Below are 26,156 nucleotides of genomic sequence, written 5' to 3' on the forward strand. Positions count from 1 at the left end.
TTTTGGGCGGGCTATTTTAAAAAGGTAAAAGCCTGTCTGTCTTTATTAGAAACGTTCTGGGGGACTGGGAATATAGTGCTAAACATCTGAAATATGGGCTAAATAACTCAAAAGCATAATACATCATACTACAATGTAAAGCCTATTGTCTTATCAGTCACTCTAATAGTCTAACATTTGTAACAAGCTTTATACAAAATCTCAGCAGAAATGTGTCAGCTAAATTTGTAAACCTCCCGCTCCATCTGTCTTGGAACATGTAGTTCTTTGCAGATGGATCTACATATGAACTACACATCCCTACACCCGCGTTAGTTACCATAGCAGCGAGAGTTTAATTTGTGTTCCGCCATGGCTATCAGTCCGTCTAGAGTTTTCGCTGCTTTATTACCCACCGCGGGAGATATTTACCGGGACGAAAACGAACCAGGGATTGGAGGACACACGGTTACCGTTCAGCGAACCCAGAACAGCGCGCGAGAGGTCCAGGTGACTGGGAGCGCAGAGGTCTCGTGCCCAGCCGACCGCGCTACTGTTTCCGTTAGTTTCAAAAACAGCAAGGAGTCGGTGAACGACGTCACCAACAGCATCTCGAGGAGAGTAGAGTACATTCTACAGACCCTGAGACAACACCATGTCAAGGTAACTTAGAGTTCATACAACCATAGACATCCTTTTAAATTATTAGATGGGCTATGTAATAAAGCCTTTAAAGTTCCAAAATGGCAGCCATATTGTTCAGGGACAAATCCAAAACAGTAATTGGAATGAATGGCAGTAGAGACGTAATCCTGATTATACTTATGCAGAAAAATAAAAGTAAGGCATGTGATATATCAGAACTGGTGTAATAGAATTGTCAACATAGAATAGTCATACAATTATAAATACAGTTTATAAGTGTTTTATACAAATGTTCTGTATAAATATCCTCTAAAATATGTAAACAGACCATAAATGTATACATTTTAGTTCTTGGAAAGCTGTGAGTGCTATTCTATGATACAAGTATTTCTTACGACTACTTGATACAGGTGCTTGTTACAAGTATTTGATACAAGTACTTGTTGCATTTATAACTTGTCTAAGTTCTTAATCAAGTGATTTCCTCCAGTGTATGTATGGGTGTGGATTAACTGCATTGTTTGAATGGAATATTGGCATATTGGCAGTTAATTATAAAAATAAATGTATGGAATCATTCCTCTAAAACTGTCTGCCTAGCTAGCTAACAAACATACAGTGCAGATACATTCTTCAAATTCATTATTTTACACATATCTTATTACAGCACTGGCAAACCAGGGTTGACCAACTCAATGTTTTTTTTGTTTGGACCCCGGCAGCAGCTAATTGGGGATCCTAATAAATACAAAACAGTGACCAAAATGTCTGACCTTTATCCCATCATATGAAGGATCATGTCTATTCTAGTATTATAATTCCTAATTATATTAGTTCAAATAACTTTTAATATGGATATATTGGCATATAGGCCTAAAACAATTCAATAGGATATCTATTGCTATTGGTTGGATAGGTAATTGCATATCCCAGCTGTGTTATTCAGTATTTCAACTCCAGGCCTCCAGTACCCCCAAAAGCACAATTTTTTTTGTAGCCCCGGACAAGCACACCTGATTCAACTTGTCAACTAATCATCAAGCCCTCAATGAGTTGAATCGTCTGCGGATACAACTAAAATGTGTGCTGGATTGTTGGGGGGTACTGGAGGACAGGAGGTGGGCAACTGGTGTAATGCAATGTCAGTGACATTGACAGACAGACACAGGGCAAACATACAGTCAGCACACTGACTGACTGACACAGGGCAAACATACAGTCAGCACACTGACTGACTGACACAACTGTCTAATCACTATTAAGTAGGATTGTTTGAAGATCTCTCTCCTCCCTCCTCTCCACTCTTCTTCTCCTCTCACCCTGCAGGGGGAAGAGTTGACAGTGACGAGACACATCTACAGAGCTGATGACCTGTACCACATGGAGGCTCTGGTAGGTTCCCTGTGCTGAAATCCCTAAACGTGTATGTACAGACTGAAGTAGACCGTGCATTAACATGGGAAAGGAATGGAGACGGGTTTATGAAGTGTTGGGAATTATATTCTAGTCCATGCCTATTGTGAGAAGTCCAGCAGATAGTATCAATCATGTGCAGCTCACCCTGCACTAACATAAATAACATGAGCATATCTACTTCTGCTAAGCGTCCCAGTAAAGCAATAAAAACAAGTAAGCATCCCGGAAGAAAAGTGCTCCAAAAATAGCCCACGTTAACATATGTAGCTTAAGAAACAAGGTTCATGAAATCCGTGGTGGAAAAAGTAACCAATTGTCATACTTGAGTAAAAGTAAAGATACCTTAATAGAAAATTACTCAAGTAAAAGTGAGTCACCCAGTAAAATACTAATTGAGTAAAAGTCTAAAAGTATTTGGTTTTAAATATCAAAAGTACATGTAATTGCTAAAATATACTTTATCAAAAGTAAGAGTAAAATCATTTCTAATTCCTTATATAAAGCAAACCAGATGGCATCATTTTCTTTTTTTTAACGGATAGCCAGGGGCATGCTCCAAAACTCAAGACATAATTTGCAAACAAAGTATGTTTTTAGTGAGTCTGCCAGATCAGAGGCAGTAGGGATGACCAGGGATGTGCTCGTTCTCTTGATAAATGTGTGAATTAGGCCATTTTCCTGTCCTGCTAAGCATTCAAAATTCAACGAGTACTTTTGGGTGTCAGGGAAAATTTGTTGTAAAAAGTACATTTTCTTTTGGAATGTAATGAAGTAAAAGTAATCAAAAATATACAAAGTAAAGTACAGATACCCCCCAAAAATTACTTAAGTAGTAGTTTCAACCACTAGGCTACCCTGGGGTGGCAGGGTAGCCTAGTGGTTAGAGCGTTGGACTAGTTGCAACCGTTGTTCTGCCCCTGAACAGGCAGTTAACCCACTGTTCCTAGGCTGTCATTGAAAATAAGAATTTGTTCTTAACTGACTTGCCTAGTTGAATAAAGGTAAAATATATTTAAATACTTTACACCACTGCATGAAATCAATAATTTGCTAGTAACAGATTAATTTCTCGCTATATCTGTGGTAGCAACACATTTACAGACAAGATAGGGGCGGCAGGTAACCTAGTGGTTAGAGCGTTGGGTCAGTAACCAAAAGGTTGCTAGATCGAATCCCTGAGCTGACAAGGTAAAAAAATATGTTGTTCTGCCACTGAACGAGGCAGTTAACCCATCGTTGTAAATAAGAATTTGTTCTTGCCTAGTTAAATAAAGGTATATTGTATGACCTCTTATACACCAGATTAGGCCAAGCCTTTGTAACTGTGGTTTTCCTAGATATGGCTACCATATTGTGATCACTACGTTCGATGGATTTGGATACTGCTTTCAAGGAAATTTCTGCAGCATTAGTAAAGATGTCATAAATACATACATTTGATGACTTAATTCCTGTGCTGTTTTGTAACTACCCTAGTAGGTTGGGTGACTGATAACCTGAACCAGGTTGCAAGCACTGGTTACAGTTTGAAGCTTTTTCTTGAGTGGGCAGCTTAATGAAAGCCAGTCAATGTTTAAATCACCCAGAAAATATACCTCTCTGTTGATCACATACATTATCAAGCATTTCACACATTATCCATGGGGCAGCAGGTAGCCTAGTGGTTAGAGTGTTGGTCCAAAAGGTTGCTGGATTGAATCCCCGAGCTGACAAGGTATAAATCTGCCATCCTGAGCAAGGCAGTTATCCCACTGTTCCCCGGGCGCTGAAGATGATGTAGATTAAGACAGCCCCCTGCACCTCTGATTCAGAGGGGTTGGGTTAAATGCAGAAGACACATTTAATTTGTACATATTACTTCAACAGTATTTAACATGAGATCCTCTCTAATCTTTACAGGAATGTGGTTCTGAATATAAACAGCAACACCATTGGCATTTCTATTGAACCTTTATTTAACTAAGCAAGTCAGTTAAGGACAAATTCTTATTTTCAATGACGGTCTAGGAACAGTGGGTTAACTGCCTGTTCAGGGGCAGAATGACAGATTTGTACCTTGTCAGCTCGGGGATTCAAACTAGCGACCTTTCGGTTACTAGCCCAACAATCTTACCGCTGTGGGTGTGTGTTTTTACAGGTGATGGTGGTGTTCTCAGACTTTGGTCAGATGGAGAGAGTGTGTATTGTTCTGTTGGAGAAGCTGGATAAGAGTGTGTGTGTCAGCACACCTCACTTCTACCACAGTGAAGAATGTCTCAGCCTATTGAGGTAACACACGCACGCACATGTACACATACTATACTATCATAATAATCTGTGTGTGTGTGTGTCCAGGCGGAGCGCGTGTGTAGCAGCAGTAGAGAATGCTCGCCTGAAGGCGTCTGAGATGAGCAGCATGCTGGGACAGACTCTGGGGCACCCCCTACTGGTCAGAGAGGAAGAGGCCATGGAGAGAGATGGAGGGAGAGAAGGAGGAGAGGGGAGGATGGGGGAGGGGGTACACAGGCCTAGCATCAGTGCGACCTCTCGTGTGTTTGTCACCTTTAACCTCCGACACAAAGACAGAACCAGGAAGAAGATTTGAAGACTACATTCTACCCCGTCAGCACAGTGCAAACACACACTCCCTCACAATCACACTGTAGATATGAAGACAAAGACGAGGATGGACAGTCATGGTTTTGTTTAGAATAATATTTATTTAAGCTTTTCCTCAAAGCTTCTGTCCATAAACATGAATGTCAATAAATTATGTAAATGTGGCTGTTCTTGATTCAAGTTTGAGGTCTTTATGATAATGAACTGTATTATATTTTCTGTCTTTAATTTTGTTCTGATATAAAATACTGTATGACATCTTCAATTGTGTAGTGGTTAAAACAGTGTAGGTGGGTACACGCTGATCACCGTTTGCAGCTAATAAAATTATGCTTCCTATATTTTCAATGCATTTTTCCGCAGTAGGTGGCTAAAGGCGTAAGCCTTCCCCCTCCACTAAATCACTGTGTGAAATTAAATTGATCTTGTTGTTGGGGCACAGAGAGAGGAGCTGTCCTTTTCTTTACATCTACCGTCCAGTTAGGTGTCCCACTGACACACACTCTTGTGGTCCCTGTCAGTCAGTCTTCAGGGAAGATCTCTTGGAGCCAGGTCTGCATGATGAACCGCTCTCCATCAAAGTGTGTGAAGTACTGTTCTAGGGTGGGGATCTCCGGCTGGAACACACACACGGAGGTTCAGCTAGGGTTAGGTGTGTATACGTACGTTTGTCAGTTTGCCTTCAGAAAATATTAAACCCCCTTGACTTTTTCCACATTTTGTGTTAGACTGAATTTAAAAATGGATTCTTTTGAGATTGTGTCACTAATCTAGAGGAAAACCTGGTAGCACAGGCAAAATCCTAGAGGAAAACCAGGTTCAGTCTGCTTTCCAACAGACACTGGAAGACAAATTCACCTTTCAGCAGGACAATAACCTAGCCCAAATCTATACTGGAGTTGCTTACCAAGATGACATTGAATGTTCCCGAGTAGCCTAGTTACAGATGACTTAAATTGGTTTGAAAATCTATGGCAAGACCAATTTGACAGAGCTTGAAGAATTTTTAAAAGAATGATTGCCAAATATGGTTTAATCCAGCTGTGCAAAGAAATTAAGATATTTACCCAAAAGACTCACAGCTGCAATTGTGTTTAACGTGTATTGACTCGGGGTTGAATACTTATCTAATCAAGATATGAGTGTTTCATTTTTCATTAATTAAAAAAAAAAATGTTTGCATTTTTTCTACTTTGACAAGAGTATTTTGTGTAGGCCGTTGACAAAATATGACAATTAAATCCATTTCAATTCCACTTTGAAATGCAACAAAATGTGGAAAAAGTCAAGGGGGTTGAATGCACAGTGAGTGTGTGTTCGTGTTCCTACCCTGGTTCCAGTGACCCGTTCCAGCCTGGTCTGAGGCAGGTATCCCACTAGGAGAGAGGAGGGGCCAGGACCACTGAATAACACCTTATAGTGGGGGGTGTTCTCTGCATTAACCTACACACACACACAGTGAGAGGTGAAGGTCAAATTCAAGCTAGAATTCTTAAAATGGTTTAACTGCCACTTCCGTTAGTGATATTACAGTACAACAAGTCCCTCGGACATCATTGCACACACACGATAGAACAGCAGCATATAGGACCTATTGCAATTGTTATTACCTTGACGCTCCCCAGCTCGGTTTCGTCAACAAAACAAAAACGATGGTGGGGCGGACAGTGTCATCGTTTTTCCCTACTGCGGATTCCATATTTAAAGAGCAACTGCCCCTGAAAACCAAATTCTCCTTTTGAAAACAGCCCATGTGGCATCGATATAGGAGTCAAAAATGTATTCTAGTGTCAAAATTCACTACAAAGTCTAAATTGGATAATTTGTCATAAAAGTCAGTCTCGTCCAAAACTTGAGTTCTGTAAGTAAATTCACCACGACTTACTTGAGGATTTGGTAATGCATGACTTACATGCCCACTTTTGCGAATTATACAATTGTCCAGTGACAACACGTTTGTAGTCCGCCCCCAGTTGCCATGTTGTGAAGTCTGCAACACACACGTCACCCGGCAAATAGGTGGTAAAATGGGTTTACATTTACATTTACATTTAAGTCATTTAGCAGACGCTCTTATCCAGAGCGACTTACAAATTCCATAAAGTTGGCACAAACTTACAGTGCATTTCAACAATATTGCCAGATGACCAGGAATATATTACATCAGACAGGTTCCAATCTGTGATTGGTGTTGGCGAGTACGTTAGCTAAGTGGACAGTTCGGACTTAGAATATGTGGACAACTACAAATACCTAGGTGTCTGGTTAGACTGTAAACTCTCCTTCCAGACTCACATTAAGCATCTCCAATCCCAAAATTAAAATCGGCGTCCTACTTCGCAACAAAGCATCCTTCACTCATGCTGCCAAACATACCCTCGTAAAACTGACAATCCTACAGATCCTCGACGACGTCATTTACAAAATAGCCTCCAACACTCTACTCAATAAATTGGATGCAGTCTATCAGAGTGCCATCCGTTTTGTCACCAAAGCCCCATATACTACCCACCATTGCGACATATACGCTCTCGTTGGCTGGCCCTCGCTTCATACGTCGCCAAACCCACTGGCTCCAGGTCATTTACAAGTCTCTGCTAAGCCCCGCCTTATCTCAGCTCACTGGTCACCATAGCATGCGCTCCAGCAGGTATATTTCACTGGTCACCCCTAAAGCCCATTCCTCCTTTGGCTGCCTTTCCTTCCAATTCTCTGCTGCCAATGGCTGTAACGAACTGCAAAAATCACTGAAGCTGGAGACTCATATCTCACTTACTAACTTAAAGCACCAGCTGTCAGAGCAGCTCACAGATCACTGCACCTGTACATAGCCCATCTGTAAGTAGCCTATCCCCATACGGTATTTATTTATCTTGCTCCTTTGCACCTCAGTATCTCTACTTGCACATTCATCTTCTGCACATCAATCACTCCAGTGTTTAATTAATTTAATATACGTATTTGACACACATGATTATAGTGTGTAAATGAACAGCAATTAATATACAATAGTCCTCACCTGGGATTTGAACTCACAACCACTTGGTTCACAGTTTGCCAATCTCCCTGCTATACCACCATGTACCGGTTAATCTTACCATTCTCATCATTGAATCGATTTAATTATTTCAGCACTTTAACACCTTTCAGTATAGTTGTCTAATGTTTGTGGGGCATGTTGACCCGTTTTAAATGATACTCCTGAATCACTATGGTACATTTTTGAGTGTACTTTTAACAAAGCTGAGATTTACTTCAAAGTGCGTTGACCTTACAGCCTTACACCAATCAAGTTATTTCCGATCTACACAAGCGCCTGAGGAGCAGGGGGTAGGGTTTCTTCTGGACAGGACAGCACCCAACTATACTGACCCAATAAGCACATGTCCTAGAGATATCCCTTTTTGGGACAGTGGTTGTTTGTAGACTACAGGAAACGGAGGGGCGGGCACGCCCCCATCCAAATCCACATCGATGGGGCTGTAGTGGAGTGGGTCGAGAGCTTCAAGTTCTTCTGTGTCCACATCACTAAGGAATTAACATGGTCCACACACCCACGTGAAGAGGACACTACAGTGCTTCTTCCCCCTCAAGAGGCTGAAAAGATTTGGCTTGGGCCCTCAGATCCTCAAACAATTCTATAGCTGCACCATTGAGAGCATCTTGACTGGCTGTGTCACGGCTTGGTATGGCAACTGCTTAGCATCTGACTACAAGGTACAGATGGTAGTGCATATGGCCCAGTACAACACCAGGGCAGAGTTCCCTGCTATCCAGGACCTCTATACCAGGCGAAGTCAGAGGCAGGCCCTAAAAATTCTCATTCTCCAGCCACCCAAGTCATACACTGTTCTCTCCGCTACTGCACGGCAAGCGGTATCGATGCACCAATTCTGGAACCAACAGGACCCTGAACAGCTTCTGCCCCAAGCCAACTGCATTGACCCTTTTTTTGCACTAACTCTCCTGGACTGACTATGCACGCACACACACACACACACAAGCTGCTTCTTCCATCGATCCTAGTAATTTTAACCCTACCTACAGTGCATTTGGAAAGTATTCAGACCCCTTTACTTTTTCCACATTTTGTTACGTTACAGCCTTAGTCTAAAATTGATTCGTTTTTTTCCCATCAATTAAGGGTTTAGGCGCCTTTTGGCAAACTCCAAGCGGACTGTTATGAGCCTTTTATGGAGGAGTAGCTTCTGTCTGGCCACTCTACCATAAAGTTCCTCTGTCCAGTGTCTGTGTTCTTTTGTCTATCTTAATATTACATTTTTATTGGCCAGACTGAGAAATGGCTTTTTCTTTGCAAATCTGCCTAGAAGGCCAGCCTCCCGGAGTCGCCTCTTCACTGTTGACATTGATTCTAAATAGTACCCGCAAAATACCAGATTCAACGTCAACAGTAGTTTATTTAGTCTTTTGTTATTAAAGCAGGCTAACGTTAGCAAGCTAACGTTTAACCATGTGGTTTAACTTCTTTGGGACAGGGGGGCAGTATTGAGTAGCTTGGATAAAAAGGTGCCCAGAGTAAACTGCCTGCTACTCAGTCCTAAAAGCTAGAATATGCATATAATTAGTAGATTTGGACAATCTGAAGTTTCTAAAACTGTTGGAATGATGTCTGTGAGTATAACAGAACTCATATGGTTGGCAAAAACCTGATAAAAAATCCAACCAGGAAGTGGGAAATCTGAGGTTTGAAGTTTTTCAACTCAGCCCCATTGAAGATACAGTGGGATATTAGTTATGTTTAACTTCCCAAGGCTTCCACTAGATGTCAACAGTATTTAGAACCTGTTTTGAGGATTCTACTCTAAAGGAGGGGCTCATAAGGGCTCTCTGAGTGAGTGGTCTGGCAGAGTGCCACAGCCTCGGTCTGGCGCGCTCACGTGAAAGGTAGCTACGTTCCACTTCATTTGTACAGACAAAGGAATTGTCCGGTTGGAACATTAGTGAAGTTTTATGTTAAAAACATCCTAGATTGATTCCATACTTAGTTTGGCATGTTTCTACGGGCTGTAACGGAACTTTTTGAACTTTTCGTCCGACGTTCGGCACGGCCTGAACGCACATTTGGATTTGTTTACCAAACGCTAGCGGAACCCCAGTCCTAGACAGGTTATCGAACAAATCAAACATTTATTGTGGAACTGGGATTCCTGGGAATGTATTCTGATGAAGAACAAAGGCAAGTGAATATTTATAATGCTATTTCTGACTCCACAACGTGGCAGATATGGCTTGTTTTGTTGTCTGAGCGCTGTACTCAGATAATCGCATGGTGTGCTTTTTCGGTAAAGCTTTTTTGAAATCTGACACAGCGGTTGGATTAAAGGAGAAGTGGATCTAAAATTCCATGCATAACACTTGTATCTATTAGCAATGTTTATTATGAGTATTTCTGTAAATTGATGTGGCTCTCTGCCTATTCTCCCTCAGGAAACTAAAAAGATTTGGCATGGGTCCTGAGATCCACAAAAGGTTCACCAGCTGCAACATCGAGAGCATCCTGACCGGTTGCATCACTGCCTGGTGTGGCAATTGCTCGGCCTCCAACCGCAAGGCACTTGCGTACAGCCCAGTACATCACTGGGGCAAAGCTGCCTGCCATCCAGGACTTCTACACCAGGCGGTGTCAGAGGAAGGCCCTAAAAATTGTCGAAGACCCCAGCCACCCCAATCATAGACTGTTCTCTCTACTACCAGATGGCAAGCGGTACCGGAGTGCCAAGTTTAGGACAAAAAGGCTTCAACAGTTTTTACCCCCACGCCATAAGACACCTGAACAAGTAACCAATGGCTACCCGGACTATTTGCATTGTCTACCCCCCCAATCCAGCTTTGCTGCTATTCTCTGTTTAGCTTATATGCATAGTCACTTTAACTATATATTCAAGTACATACTACCTCAATTGGCCCGACCAACCAGTGTTCCCGCACATTGGCTAACCAGGCTATCTACATTGTGTCCCACCACCCGCCAACCCCTCTTTTTACGCTTCTGCTACTCTCTGTTCATCATATATGCACAGTACATTATACCTTGATGTACCTCTGTACATTATACCTTGATGCTATTTTATCGCCCCCAGAAACCTCCTTTTACTCTCTGTTCCAGATGACCAATTCTTATTGCTCATAGCTGTACCCTTATTCTACTCCTCCTCTGGCGATGTAGAGGTGAATCCAGGCCCTGCAGTGCCTAGGTCCACTCCTATTCCCCAGGCTCTCTCTTTTGACGACTTCTGTAACCGTAATAGCCTTGGTTTCATGCATGTAAACATTAGAAGCCTCCTCAAGAAGTTTGTTCTATTCACTGCTTTAGCACACTCTGCCAACCCGGATGTTCTAGCTGTGTCTGAATCCTGGCTTAGGAAGACCACCACAAATTCTGAAATTTTAATCCCAAACTACAACATTTTCAGACAAGATAGAACTGCCAAAGGGGGCGGTGTTGCAATCTACTGCAAAAATAGCCTGCAGAGTTCTGTCCTACTATCCAGGTCTGTACCCAAACAATTTGAACTTCTACTTTTAAAAATCCACCTCTCTAAAAACAAGTCTCTCACCGTTGCCGCCTGCTATAGACCACCCTCTGCCCCCAGCTGTGCTCTGGACACCATATGTGAACTGATTGCCCCCCCATCTATCTTCAGAGCTCGTGCTGCTAGGCGACCTAAACTGGAACATGCTTAACACCCCAGCCATCCTACAATCTAAATGTGATGCCCTCAATCTCACACAAATTATTAATGAACCTACCAGGTACCTCCCCAAAGCCTTAGACATGGGCACCCTCATAGATATCATCCTAACCAACTTGCCCTCTAAATACACCTCTGCTGTCTTCAACCAAGATCTCAGCGATCACTGCCTCATTACCTGCATCCGTAATGGGTCAGCTGTCAAACGACCTCCACTCATCACTGTCAAACGCTCCCTGAAACACTTCAGCGAGCAGGCCTTTCTAATCGACCTGGCCGGGGTATCCTGGAAGGATATTGATCTCATCCCGTCAGTAGAGGATGCCTGGATATTTTTTTTATATGCCTTCCTAACCATCTTAAATAAACATGCCCCATTCAAGAAATTTAGAACCAGCAACAGATATAGCCCTTGGTTCTCCCCAGACCTGACTGCCCTTAACCAACACAAAAACATGCTATGGCGTTCTGCATTAGCATCGAACAGCCCCCGTGATATGCAGCTGTTCAGGGAAGCTAGAAACCATTATACACAGGCAGTTAGAAAAGCCAAGGCTAGCTTTTTCAAGCAGAAATTTGCTTCCTGCAACACTAACTCAAAAAAGTTATGGGACACTAAAGTCCATGGAGAATAAGAACACCTCCTTCCAGCTGCCCACAAGATAGGAAACACTGTCACCACTGATAAATCCACCATAATTGAGAATTTCAATAAGCATTTTTCTACGGCTGGCCATGCTTTCCACCTGGCTACTCCTACCCCGGTCAACAGCACTGCACCTCCCACAGCAACTCGCCCAAGCCTTCCCCATTTCTCCTTCTCCCAAATCCGTTCAGCTGATGTTCTGAAAGAGCTGCAAAATCTGGACCCCTACAAATCAGCCGGGCTAGACAATCTGGACCCTTTCTTTCTAAAATTATCTGCCGAAATTGTTGCCACCCCTATTACTAGCCTGTTCAACCTCTCTTTCGTGTCGTCTGAGATTCCCAAAGATTGAAGAGGGGGATGACCGCAGTTGCTTTCCAAAGGGGGGACACTCTTGACCCAAACTGCTACAGACCTATATCTATCCTACCATGCCTTTCTAAGGTCTTCGAAAGCCATGTCAACAAACAGATTACCGACCATTTCGAATCTCACCATACCTTCTCTGCTATGCAATCTGGTTTCAGAGCTGGTCATGGTTGCTCCTCAGCCACGCTCAAGGTCCTAAACGATATCTTAACCGCCATCGATAAAAAACATTACTGTGCAGCCGTATTCATTGATCTGGCCAAGGCTTTCGACTCTGTCAATCACCACATCCTCATCGGCAGACTCGACAGCCTTGGTTTCTCAAATGATTGCCTCGCCTGGTTCACCAACTACTTCTCTGATAGAGTTCAGTGTGTCAAATCGGAGGGTCTGCTGTCCGGACGTCTGGCAGTCTCTATGGGGGTGCCACAGGGTTCAATTCTTGGACCGACTCTTTTCTCTGTATACATCAATGATGTCGGTCTTGCTGCTGGTCTCTGATCCACCTCTACGCAGATGACACCATTCTGTATACTTCTGGCCCTTCTTTGGACACTGTGTTAACAACCCTCCAGGCAAGCTTCAATGCCATACAACTCTCCTTCCGTGGCCTCCAATTGCTCTTAAATACAAGTAAAACTAAATGCATGCTCTTCAACCGATCGCTACTTGCACCTGCCCAACATCACTACTCTGGACGGCTCTGACTTAGAATACGTGGACAACTACAAATACTTAGGTGTCTGGTTAGACTGTAAACTCTCCTTTCAGACCCATATCAAACATCTCCAATCCAAAGTTAAATCTAGAATTGGCTTCCTATTTCGCAACAAAGCATCCTTCACTCATGCTGCCAAACATACCCTTGTAAAACTGACCATCCTACCAATCCTCGACTTTGGCGATGTCATTTACAAAATAGCCTCCAATACCCTACTCAACAAATTGGATGCAGTCTATCACAGTGCAATCCATTTTGCCACCAAAGCCCCATATACTACCCACCATTGCGACCTGTACGCTCTCGTTGGCTGGCCCTCGCTTCATACTCGTCGCCAAACCCACTGGCTCCATGTCATCTACAAGACCCTGCTAGGTAAAGTCCCCCCTTATCTCAGCTCGCTGGTCACCATAGCATCTCCCACCTGTAGCACGCGCTCCAGCAGGTATATCTCTCTAGTCACCCCCAAAACCAATTCTTTCTTTGGCCGCTTCTCCTTCCAGTTCTCTGCTGCCAATGACTGGAATGAACTACAAAAATCTCTGAAACTAGAAACACTCATCTCCCTCACTAGCTTTAAGCACCAACTGTCAGAGCAGCTCACAGATTACTGCACCTGTACATAGCCCACCTATAATTTAGCCCAAACAACTACCTCTCCCTACTGTATTTAATTTATTTATTTATTTTGCTCCTTTGCACCCCATTATTTTTATTTCTACTTTGCACATTCTTCCATTGCAAATCTACCATTCCAGTGTTTTACTTGCTATATTGTATTTACTTTGCCACCATGGCCTTTTTTTTGCCTTTACCTCCCTTATCTCACCTCATTTGCTCACATCGTATATAGACTTGTTTATACTGTATTATTGACTGTATGTTTGTTTTACTCCATGTGTAACTCTGTGTCGTTGTGTGTCGAACTGCTTTGCTTTATCTTGGCCAGGTCGCAATTGTAAATGAGAACTTGTTCTCAACTTGCCTACCTGGTTAAATAAATAAATAAAATAAACAGTCACTTTAATGATACCTACATGTACATACTACCTCAATAAGCCTGACTAACAGGTGTCTGTCTGTATATAGCCTTGCTACTCTTTTTTCAAATGTCTTTCTGTTGCTTTATTTCTCTACTTACCCACACACACCTTTTTTTGGGGACCATTGGTTAGAGCCTGTAAGTAAGCATTTCACTGTAAGGTTTACACCTGTTGTATTCGGCGCACGTGACATATAAACTGTGATTTGATTTGATTTGCAAAATCACCAGATGTTTTGGAACTATTGAACATAACGCACAAATGTAAACTGAGATATTTGGATATAAATATAACATTTATTGAACAAAACATGTATGTATTGTGTAACATGAAGTCCTATGAATGTCATCTGATGAAGATCTAAGGTTAGTGATTAATATTCTCTCTATTTCTGCTTTTTGTGACTCCTCTCTTTGGCTGGAAAAATGGCTGGGTTTTTCTGTGACTAGGTACTGACCTAACAATCGTTTGGCGTGCTTTCGTCTTAAAGCCTTTTTGAAATCGGACACTGTGGCTGGTTTTACAACAAGTTTATCTTTAAAATGGTGTAAAATACTTGTATGTTTGAGGAATTTAAAATTGTGGGATTTCTGTTGTATTGAATTTGGCGCCCTGTAATTTCACTGGCTGTTGTTGAGGTGGGACACTAGCGTCCCGAATATCCCAGAGAGGTTAACCAAAGCCAAGTTGGTTTTGTTTTCTATATCGTCTCTGGTTTAACTAAGAGCATTATACCTATGTCGAGGAGTTTTTTTTTTTTTTAGTAGAGTACTTGGAAGATCAGCATGACTGGGGAACAGGTCAGTGGTTGAGGAGGGGGAGCCATGAGGTCATTCTCCGAACCAAATAATATCCAATATTGTGAACCACTAACCGCATACTTTGAGATACAGTTTGATTGAAATAAAATACCTTTTACTCTGTCAGTTTTGGTGCGGGTACAATAAATAAATGACTTCTCTCCATCCCTCTGTCACTAATATGTGGTGGGGAAGTTCTCTGCTCAGCTGACAGAGACAGCAGATACAGTCCATTCTGTTCCAACTAGGTTACCGTTGCTCTTCTCTATGCACATCACTCTGGGCACTTCCTGCAGGTAACCATGACTTCCACCAATCACCCCTGTAACTTCAACATTAGTGGTACTGAGAGTTCCTCTAATTTCTTTGATGCTGTATGAAGGCATTGTGCCATAGGATATTTGACATGTAGAGAGGATGATGATCTGCTGCTGTCTATTGGTTAGAAAGGTGGTTCTATACTGAATGTATGTGACAGTCATTGCTAAACAATATGATTAGTGTAGGTAAGGGATGAAGTGAGAACCTATAGAATGATAGCTCTCCTCGAAGTGGGTTGGGCATGACATGACAGCAGGCTGTTCAATACTGAGCCATGCTGACTGACAAGTGGTGTTGATTGGTACAGGGCAATTTCATTTATTTGACTAAATGACTATCCATAGTTGCCTCTTGATACAGCCACGGCAGTCTTAAAATGGACTGTTACCTTGGAATGCAACTTTAAGATGTTAAAAAACATTTGAACTCCAATTGAACTCTGACATTTCCTGACATCTTATTTTCTTCTCTCTCACTCCAGTTATTCTCAGGAGACAGGTCAGTGTGTGTAGAGGGAACACGGTTTGACCAGGTGGAGTCAGGCTTCTACTTCATCGCCCTGGACCACTATACCAACAAGGCAGAGGACGCCAAGTTTGGACCAATGAGTCACCAGCTTATTTTATGCCTTACACAGTTCCGACACATATCGCGCCACCTTCCTCAAACTCCAGTGCCATACTTTTGTTTCCCATTTTACCAATGTCTATGGATTGTACAAGGATTTGAATTTGGGACATTGACTCCATACTAAATCTAATTCCATTTCCTATACTGTTCTGGCCTCTCTATAGATTATGCTGATGCCCTGTTGTAAGAACCTGGAGATCTCCACTGTTTCTGAGGGAGGTGACCACAAACAGTGCCTGGGACACCTTCCAACGCTACTGCTGTCTGGAGAACAGCCAGAGGATGGTCAAGACATCTGCTGCAACTTCATCTTTAGTGTGTCAGCTCTGCTGCACCTGGGAGCTGAAGGTATGGCACCACATTCCCAACAGTCATGTATGCTAAAACATATCTGTATGCTCATTTATGCGTTTCTTAAAGAGTCAATCAGTAGTTTAAAGAACAACAAAGTGGATCTCCCAGCCATGTTTCAGTAAAAAGCTGCGGGATGGGGCTGGAGAAATTTAACCACCCTCTAATTCATAGACAGAGCTATGGATGCAAGAACCGACCATCACGCATCCTTCAATATTTATTTTTGTTGGAGGAGACGACCCAAGGTTCCACGCCTTGGACCTCATCCAAAGGATTTTGAGAAGGATGCGAGGGGTTAAGGAGAGATGAATTGGGACAGAGCTCACTTATTCTGTTTGCACTGATATCTTTGTTCTACTTGTGCCATTTCCACAGATGGCCCTGGTTTACTGATGACATCTGATCCGACTCTTCCTGCAATTTGACTCCTGCATTACTAACTTTATTCAATAAAACTTCCAATGTCAAACGTCCAATGTCAAACGTCCAATGCCAAATTTAAATGAGATTGTGAACTACCATTGTAATTTATAGACAGACAATTAAAATTGGTTTTCCTCAGTGAAATGTTTGGTGAATGCATGGTGTCGTTTTGTCCTCAGTCCTCCTTTGAACGCTGAGTGTACTGATTCAGTTCTAAAACAACCATCAAGTCCATCCTCAACTCCAATGGATTATCCGGTCTGCTGAGGGTCATTGGCTGCCACCTGCCCTCCATAGAGGTCCTACACGATTCCAGGGCAAGGAAGAGATCGCCGCCGTCCCCTTCTACCCGCTCTTCCAAAGACTCCTCTCTGGCAAACGGTTCAGGTTAATCACGACCAAAACCCTGTCACCTTGAACAGTTTCTTCCCCCGGTGGCGTGGCCCTCAGCAACCGGCCAGGACGATCCTCTCATCCATGGACTTTGCACTATTCATCCACAGTATCATCCCTGAACTGCACATCTCTTACATGCATCATTTATAATGTAGCTTATAAATATTCATATAAGCTACATTGCGCGTGTGGATCCGTGGAAATTCTGCATCTATATTTTATTGATTGTACTGGATGAACTGTAGCAGATTCTGCCCTTTGTGTTGTTCTGCTCTCCCAGGACCCGTCCTCTGCTCACTCGACCACATTTCTCTCTCGACTCAGTGTTTGCTTGCGCAATGACGCTTCATCTTCTCGTGCGCCATCTCGTACACGTTCAACTTTTTAATTGGATTTTACAACATACACCTAGCGGGTGATAGAGGACAATGTTAAGCTCAAGTGGACAAGTGACAGCATGGAATTCAAGTAAGGAGATGGACAGGTGAGAGCTTCAGAAGAGAGAATCTCCATTTAGAAAAAATGTGTACCCCCTGTGCCACCACCGCGACGACCATATGACTGAGAAAACGTAGTCAGATTAAGAGAGCTGCTCTTTGGGGCGATCCATGTCTCCGTCAGGGTCAAAAAGTAAAGGGACTGAAGGGCAGCATAGGCTGAGACGAACTCAGCGTTCCTGACCACAGATCAGCAGTTCCAAACAACACCAGAGACCAGAAATTTCACGTGGTTTGTGCGCACAGGGTACACTAAATTAGAATGGTTGCAGTCAAAAGGGTGGAGAACATCTGTAAAGCCTACAGCGAGAAGAGCGAACTGGGATAGGAAACACAGTTTCCAAAGCTACAAAAGAGTCAAATGAGAGAATCTTTAAATAACTAGGTAAAAATACTCAATTGAGAGATTGGTGTAGAGCCTTGCCCTCTTTCCTTCCTCGAATATATTTCTTTATTTTACTTTTAGATGTGTAATTCTTGAGAATTTTGATACTAGTGCACTGTCAGAGCTAGGAACACAAGCATTTCGCTACACCCGCAATAACATCTGCTAAATATGTATATGTGATCGATAAAATTTGACTTGATTTAACACAGCAGAACAGTCCGTTTTGGCGATAGCCTTAGTTGAGATGAATCCGCCGATTACAGCTGCTGAGAAAACAGGAGACTGAAGTACTAATGGCCTTGCAAAAGGTGAAGAGCACACCTCCCGGAACTAATTGCTGATTGCCTAGGTTGATATGTCAATCATCTGCAAGTTAACAGCTGTCTGCACACCAAGTAGGCAGCACTTAATGTAGATGGCCCTAGCTAGCAAAGATACATTACCAAACAACAGATAGACAAGAAATTATACTTACCACTCCTGGAGATATCAGGAGTCTTTTTATTTTAACCTTACTTTCCCAGGTAAGTTAACTGAGTACACATTCTCATTTATAGCAGCGAGGGAATACTTACAGGAGAGAGGAAGGGGGATGAATGAGCCAGTTGGAAGCTGGGGATGATTAGGTGGCCATGAAGGTATGAGGGCCCGATTGGGAATTTAGCCAGGACACCGGGGTCAACAGCCCTACTCTTACGATAAGTGCCATGGGATCTTTAGTGACCACAGAGTCAGGACATCCGGTTAACGTCCCATCCGTTAGACGGCACCCTGTGAGTTGAGCTCCGGGGCTCTACGTTCTTTCCAAACACTACGCGCTCACAGGAAAAAAAAACTAAAAACGGCCACTCCAGTCATTAAAAAAAAATATAATAATAATCACAATTTAACCATGTATTTTTCTGACTACATGGACCTACCATTTGATTTTAAAGTATTGAAACCAAACCACGTGAAAAGTATTTGAATAAAACATGAGTTGTTCATCATTTCAAATAGGCTATATTAATATGACATGTAGCCTATTTTATCGATAATAGAACAAAAAAGTATCTGTTTATAAAAAAGTTTTTCAGTTTATAAATACTTTGCTACAATGACAGTTATCTACACAGCTCGTTCCTTTATTTTAGCATGTGCACGTAGTAAGTACACCATCATGCTTTCGGGATACGCGTCTTTTCAGATTCCAAAATTATTCTTTAGGTTGTGGACACTACATCACTGCACCCCCTCCCTTGATCTTAATCTTTGTAAGTCACCTTGATTTGATTTGCACCTATGCATTTGATCAGTTTCTTTATGAAAATATTTAGCAAACTCCATGACAGTAACTAAAGCAAGGGGCTATGGGATATTTTGGGGGAGACCAGAGGATAGAGTGCCTCCTACTAGCCCTCCAACACCATCTGGTATCCCATTCAGGGACCAACCAGGACCAAACCTGCTTAGCTTCAGAGACAAGCCAGCAGTGGGGTGCAGGGTGGTATGCTGCTGGCTATAGAATGATAAGTATAGTCAGATAAACTGATGCCTGACACAGACATGTTAGCGTGGTGGGAAGACCATGAACCAAGAGGGTACCATGAACCAAGAGGGTACCATGAACCAAGAGGGTACCATGAACCAAGAGGGTACCATGAACCAAGAAGTTGTGAGTACAAATTCCAGGTGAGGACATTCTGCTCAACCTTAGTAATGCTTGTGTACTGAAACAGTCTTAAAGCCTAGGCATTAGTTTCTTTGACCATTTTGAACCAAACTCAGAAAAGTGTGTGCACGCATTAATAAGAGGCCTGATATAACAGTTATGTGAATGTAGAATCACCCCATGATGTCTGGGCACTCAGCCAATACTTGACAGAAACTAACTGGTTCCTCTTAAGTTAACTGGAAACAGAGTAAAGGTTATATCCTGCACATAATTGATAAAGCTATTGTTCTGTCTGGAGCCTGTTTCTGGGCCAAAGAAGCATGTTTTGTGTGTGACCAGTACGACCATACATGATCTGGGCCGACAGTTAAAGGCACTTGAGCTACTGTTAGAGGAGGTATGCCTGGAGTGACTTCCTGTCATTCTGGCCCCTATTGTCCTCACTGAGTTGTGACAGACCGAGGCAACCTTTTCACCCAGTCCAATCACACACATACACAAGGTCACGTGTTTTGCAGATGCTTGCATGGGGTAGCTTGACTGTATAAATGCTCCTGTACTCTTTGTATAGGAGGCAAACATTCCGTCTCACCTGCGTGGGGCGACCAGCCTCCTCATTATAAAAGTAATACTCTACTCGTTATTAGCTAAAGGTAGAATTTCCACAACAATGTTCAATAATATTTCCCTTTATAAATGAACATGCACAATGTAATCATCTACGACTCTACGTCAAAGTGTCTTAAATATGTACATTGAAAATACTATGCTAAAAGCACTGTGTGGGAGTATCCTTAACCTTGCCAACAGAAAAAAAAATTGAGCCATGAATGGATTGATGGTTCACCAATCAGGGCCTTGATTGGCTCGGCAACAAGGAACGATATGTAATGAAAACAACATTTGGGGGAGAATGTTTTTGGAACCATCAGGTGACAACCTATAAATAAAAAAGGTATTTTACCTTTATTTAACTAGGCAAGTCAGTTCTTATTTTCAATGAAGGCCTAGGAACAGTGGGTTAATTGCCTTGTTCAGGAGCAAAAACGACAGATTTGTACCTTGTCAGCTCGAGGATTTGAACTTGCAACCTTTTCGGTCTAACCACTAGGCTACCCTGCCGTATTCTTGCAACGTTCCCATGAAAACGTGTCTAGAACATTGATATATTACATTCTGAGATCATGGTAACCACGTTCTGGGTAAGTTCTATTTGGCGTGGGAATGGAAACATTCCTATGAAAACGTTAGTTAATGACCTAATGAGACTCTTAAAAGAACATTCTTAAAGCTCCTCCTGGAAGGAGCTTTGAATTGGTCAGTAGCCGACAGAGTGGTCTGCTTCTGCATCTTATATCTGTCTGTAGTTATTGAACTCTGCCTCCTGGACCCATGGGTTGAGGCACACTGGCATATCCAGGATGGAGTGTCATGCACGCCACCCCTCATGCCTGCACCTGTCCATAACATAGATAGAAGGGACTTCATCACCCACTGGAGAGTTGAATATAGAACCTCACCCAGAGAGCTGTGCAGGTCAGTGTGTGGTTAAATAGACGTGATTGGGGAGTCCCATAGGGCGGCACACAATTGGCGCAGAGTCGTCCAGGTTTGGCCAGCGTAGGCCGTCATTGGAAATAAGAACTTGTTCTTAACCGACATGCCTAGTTAAATAAAGGTTGAATGAATTAGAATGCCATTCTAGTTCTGGTTAGACTCTACACAAAACCTATTTGTATTTGCTAGTTAAGTGTAGACATACTGTCTTTATAAGCACATCAATATATTTACAAATGTTTTGTCTTTGTCATTTTTGTTGATAAATGCATCTATGCTCAAGCTGGGCAATGTTTGTGCAATGCTATCATATAGCCTACCCCTGTAGGGATATTAATCGTTTTGGGATTTCTCCCCCAGGAAAAATATCAGTCGACATAAGAGACAAAACTAGCCAGTTATAGAATATTGTGTTGTATGACAGCTGAGCTGACTGAAGACCACAGGCATTCAACTTGCAGTTGATATTGTTACCATGGTTACATGTCTTTACATGCAAAGATGAAACTTTGAAAAAAGTTTCAAGATTCGTTCTACAACACCTTGCTAAGAAAGTGCGTCTTATGAAATACATTCTAGATCCTCGTTCTTGCCATCTTGGCATAACTTTGATTTGACAAGAGAAATATCTATCCCCAACCTATGCTAGCTAACTGCTGTCAGCATGGCAAAACACAAGGTCAGCGCAGGCTTTAGCTACATAGAACTCAATTAGCTGACCATCGAGATGACGAGTCAGTCAGAACGGGAAAAGTCCTCAACTTCAAAACTTCTTTCCATAGCAAAGCTACCTCCTCATTTGGGTGCAACCTGCTCATCCACTCTGGGGGGGCTCGGAGCTCTGGGTCCCAGCTGACGATCACCCCGATCATGTGACCATTCCGCTCCATGACGACATCACCCACACGCAGGAAGACGAAGGGGGGGCGCGGCCTACGGACCGACCGGGAGGCTGGGGGTATAAAGAGAGGATATGTGGTAAAGTAGGATGAGAGAAGAAAAAGGAGAGGAGAAAAGAGAGGTTCACACCAATCAGACCAGTACAGTAACAGGAAGTAAATCCAGACTGGTTCTGCAGGTTCTCCCCTTCATTGCTGACAGGCAGACACACCAAGAACAAACACACACACCTCCAAAGAAGCCCAGGTCGTTGTCTTGCAGCATGACCTCCAGAGCAGGAGACTCTCCAGGAACCTCTCCCTCCTCTTCCCCTCCCACCAGCACCCTGGGAGTTAGACAGACAGTGTTACCATGGCTGCTTCCAAAATGTCCTGTGGGGCCTGGGTCCGTCTGCAGGTAGCGGATACTATAAGCTGGTGTATAATGTAACATGAGAGTGGGGTAAATTTAGACTTTTTTATTTTTATGCATCACTCTGTCAAGGGAATAGTGTTCTTTCTAACAAAGATAATCTACATCCATTTGAGGATGTTGTGTATCCCTGGTAATAATCAGAATGAATGTAAACACTACCATTTTGAAAACATGCCCTGTTAGCTCATATCCCAGCGATAATGCCTTGCTTTACGCCTGGGAAGAATACACTTTTATTTGCTCAACTTGCTATTGACTCAACTTACCAAGGCAAACACTGACTATATTAGCCCACACAGCTACAATGATGCACTTTAATGCTAGTTTTAGGAACTCATATTGAAGCTTAGAGACCAACTAATGTATAAAATGATATACTTTGGTTTAGATACAAGCATCATGAAACCTCCCAACATATTCATTCATTTTACTTTCTTACCTAACTTAACACTTTCCCACATGTTTTCTTTCCTTCAGACTTAATGAAATGATTACCTCTTCCTAAATATTTGGTGAAATTATGAATTGTGTGTATGGTTTCCTAGAAACATGGGTGGCTCAACTTACCCGACTCACCCCTACAGCAGGTGGATCAAACTACATTTCTGGATGACCGAGTGTCTGCTGGTTTCTGTTTTTTCCCCTTTGTGTCCAATTAAGACCCAGACAAGGGGAGGTCCTAACTAATCAATTACTTTAATTGATCAAATAAGTACAAGGGAGCAGTGAAAACCCACAGACACACAGTCCTCCAGCAAAGAGTTTGACACTATACGGAGTAATGCTGTAGAATTACTAGAGGTAAATGTGACGTACGTGATTCTATCCATAAGGTCTGCGATCCACTCGGTCCAGACAGTGGTGTTCAGGTAGGACTTCCTCCACTCACCCCACATACCCAACAACCTGGTCGAGACAGACACATTAATAACCCGAACCTCTTACCCCTAACCCCGGACTAACTCAGTCCAGGTGGCAGTGTTCAGGTAGGACTTCTTCAACTCAACCTAGATACACTGGAGCCTGGTAGAGACAGACATACATTATAATAACCATAACCATAACCCTGACCTCTAACCCCTGATCACAGAACTGCAGTAAAAACAGAAACATTATTAACCCTAACCCCACACCCTGCAGTCAGATATTTCACTTATAATATTAGGAGAATAATAGTAAAAGAAAAGCTCTCATATGCTGTGCCATGTTTGTTGCTAGATTTAGAGAGGTGGTGGCTCTCAGAATGGTGAAGGGGTGTGCTTGCAGATGAATGAGTGCCATGCCATTAGGGGGTCTGAGCGGACCGTTACCGTTTGGTGGCGTGGTAGCGCTGCGCTACGGACGCTCCGGTCCACCGGGAGATGAGGTACTGGGCTGGTAGTGCGGAGAGCAGTAGGGTGAGCTGCAGGATGGTTGCCACTGTTAACTGGGGCATCATGACACCTGGCCTTACCAGACAGAGAACAGGACAGAATTATCAGTAGGCTAAAACAGTTGGTGCCAGCAGGTAGGTATGCCTGCCGTAGGCTATATAAATCATTTGAGCATAAGTTAAATTGAGTTTTAGTCTGTTTTCTTTCATAAATTGCAACTAAACAAAGCAAGCCATGACTATGAAAAGTGTGCATTCTGAATCAGGTGTGGATGTAAAATGTTTTTTTTAATTATTTTTTTTATAAAATAAAAAAAATGTAAATACAAGATTTCAGATTAAAATCTTCAATAGCCAATTTGACAGGCTGTTTGGCTCATTTCAGTGACGAAGACGAATAATTTAGCAGACGTTTCTGATTAATAAACAATGCCATGCTGGTGGGTGGTAACTAGGCTTGGGCGGTATCCAGATTATCATCCCAACCTTGTGCCATACCGGGATAGTCGGTAATACCAGCACTGAAGACAAGGGATGTTATTTTCTAATCCCCCAGCCTCTAATGCAAAAGGTTAGCAATGCTATAAAGTGCATGTAATATCCCATAGATAATGCTAACTAAATACTAATGAGCGCATGGCGAACATTTTATACAGTGTAACTATTTTCAGGACAGACAAACCAGCTCAAAAAGTTATACAAGTAACTCAAAACATGCTACTCACAAATATTAGCCAACAAGGCTCTTGATCCAGGATGGGATTCTCTGCTGTTACCAAACTAAGCTTGATTTTGAAAGAAGCTAACCACTTAGCTAAATGCTACTAAATTAGCAAACCAAAATGCACAACTGCAGAGAATTTAGCACATTTTAGTTAGTTATCTAGCTGGCAAACATTTACTTGCGAATTCCATACTGTAACTAGATCACCAGGCGCGTGTGCGCTGCACAACTGAGTGACTCACAAGGCACCATTCTCTCGTCATTGTGCGTTTGTAAACAAACACCATATGACTTCAAAATGAAAAATTGTGACGAGAAATGAAGAACGAGATCTTTCTCACCTAACGTACTGCATGTTGACTGCAGGGATTTACTTAAGATGTAGCTACAAATATTCACATATATTTTAAAAAACTGCAACAAATGAGTTTAAATGATATTGAAAGAACCCGTGGAAATGTCCAAATATACGGTATACCGCCCTAGCCTAGTGGTAGCCTTAAAATAAAACCCAGCCCTGAAACTAAAATGTAGGTTGAAAACAATTTGTATGTCATATAATAGGAAAATAAAGCGCAGTCACATGGATTTGCATGAAGTGGGCAGTTCAGATTTATCATACTTTGAACCATAAGTCATCATTTTGTCATTGTGCAACATCAGGGTAAGCACTGGCAATAGTTTAACACGAAAAGGTTGATTCCTACTGGTGTGGGCATTTAAACAAACAAATGATATTGTGAATCAGGGAAGGAATATAGTGGCTTTATTCATCATCCACCTGCTTCAGAATACACAAAACATTAACACTTGCTCCTTCCATGACAGACTATCCAGGTGAATCCAGCTACAACCCCTTATTGGTGTTACTTAAATACACTTCAAATTAGAGTAGATGAGGGGAGGAGACCGGTAAAAGAAGAATTTTGTATGTGTGCCATTCAGAGGGTGAATGTGCAAGGCAAAATCTTTAAGTGCCCCTACCATGTTCTCTGTCCACCCCTGATTCAGGAGACACCATTTTCATAGTCATGGCAAGCTTGGTTCAATAGCTGTTGGCCAGAGAACACCGAATATCCAATATAAAACTAATTTGACTTCGGTGCTCATGGTCCGTTTTTTATTAATTGATTACATTTTGTTACAGTTCAACTGTCATATGGAAACATAAAACAGTCCTATTCTGTGTAAGAACTTTTTACGGTTATCCACTCAAAATCAAATTTTATTGGGTCACATACACATGGGTTAGCCGATGCTTGTAAACCCATAACGCATTTTTTTCCATTTAGAAAATAACTCACACACTTATGCTATAATGACACAAACCAACTGACAGCTTTCTAAACCTAGCAGACATATTGGAACCCTTATCTTACCGTGATTACAAGAAATCCCAAGTCAAATCAACTTTTAAATAACTATCTGTCTGACATCGTTCCTGAGGAAGTCAACTAGTAAAGTCTGTTGACAGCAGTTGTGCGGGACAAGCCATGGCGCGAGGAGAAACAGCTCAGTGGTTTCGGTGTCCCTCGGTAGTTATATTTACATAAATACACTCTGTCTCCGGCAAGCGCACCTGCATATTTACATTTA

General features: G+C 42.3%; 2 protein-coding genes across 3 annotated transcripts; one reads left to right on the plus strand and one right to left on the minus strand.

Moving 5' to 3' along the window:
- Positions 1-305: 305 nt before the first annotated feature.
- Positions 306-4,802, plus strand: irak1bp1 (interleukin-1 receptor-associated kinase 1 binding protein 1). Its single transcript, XM_029646790.2, has 4 exons — positions 306-642; positions 1,951-2,016; positions 4,178-4,308; positions 4,375-4,802. The coding sequence occupies exons 1-4, from the start codon at positions 352-354 to the stop codon at positions 4,622-4,624; spliced, it is 738 nt and encodes a 245-aa protein (XP_029502650.2). The 5' UTR covers positions 306-351; the 3' UTR covers positions 4,625-4,802.
- si:dkey-261l7.2 (uncharacterized protein LOC569751 homolog) lies at positions 4,720-26,156 on the minus strand. 2 transcript variants are annotated; one of them, XM_029646792.2, is made up of 7 exons: positions 25,940-26,156; positions 23,775-23,907; positions 23,281-23,370; positions 22,281-22,375; positions 21,942-22,102; positions 5,968-6,081; positions 4,720-5,255 (listed from the first exon to the last, which is right to left on the minus strand). In XM_029646792.2, exons 2-7 carry the CDS (start codon positions 23,900-23,902, stop codon positions 5,160-5,162), a joined length of 684 nt encoding a protein of 227 aa, XP_029502652.1. In that variant the 5' UTR covers positions 23,903-23,907; positions 25,940-26,156; the 3' UTR covers positions 4,720-5,159. The 2 variants fall into 2 exon arrangements, with proteins under 2 accessions (XP_029502652.1, XP_029502651.1); XM_029646791.2 differs by having other exon boundaries at positions 23,775-23,912.

The sequence above is a fragment of the Oncorhynchus nerka genome, linkage group LG15 (genome assembly GCF_034236695.1).
Source record: "Oncorhynchus nerka isolate Pitt River linkage group LG15, Oner_Uvic_2.0, whole genome shotgun sequence".
NCBI lineage: Eukaryota > Metazoa > Chordata > Actinopteri > Salmoniformes > Salmonidae > Oncorhynchus > Oncorhynchus nerka.

Bases quoted from the DNA above. Each gene is read 5' to 3' on its own strand.
- irak1bp1 (XM_029646790.2), top strand. From the start codon at position 352: ATGGCTATCAGTCCGTCTAGAGTTTTCGCTGCTTTATTACCCACCGCG. The intron at 2,017-4,177 runs GTAGGTTCCCTG...GTGTTTTTACAG, and splicing joins TGTACCACATGGAGGCTCTG to GTGATGGTGGTGTTCTCAGA. The intron at 4,309-4,374 runs GTAACACACGCA...GTGTGTGTCCAG, and splicing joins GAATGTCTCAGCCTATTGAG to GCGGAGCGCGTGTGTAGCAG.
- si:dkey-261l7.2 (XM_029646792.2), bottom strand. From the start codon at position 23,902: ATGATGCCCCAGTTAACAGTGGCAACCATCCTGCAGCTCACCCTACTG. The intron at 22,376-23,280 runs GTACGTCACATT...TCTAACTCCCAG, and splicing joins GACCTTATGGATAGAATCAC to GGTGCTGGTGGGAGGGGAAG. The intron at 6,082-21,941 runs GTAGCTTTGCTA...GTGTGTGTGTAG, and splicing joins GGTTGCACCCAAATGAGGAG to GTTAATGCAGAGAACACCCC.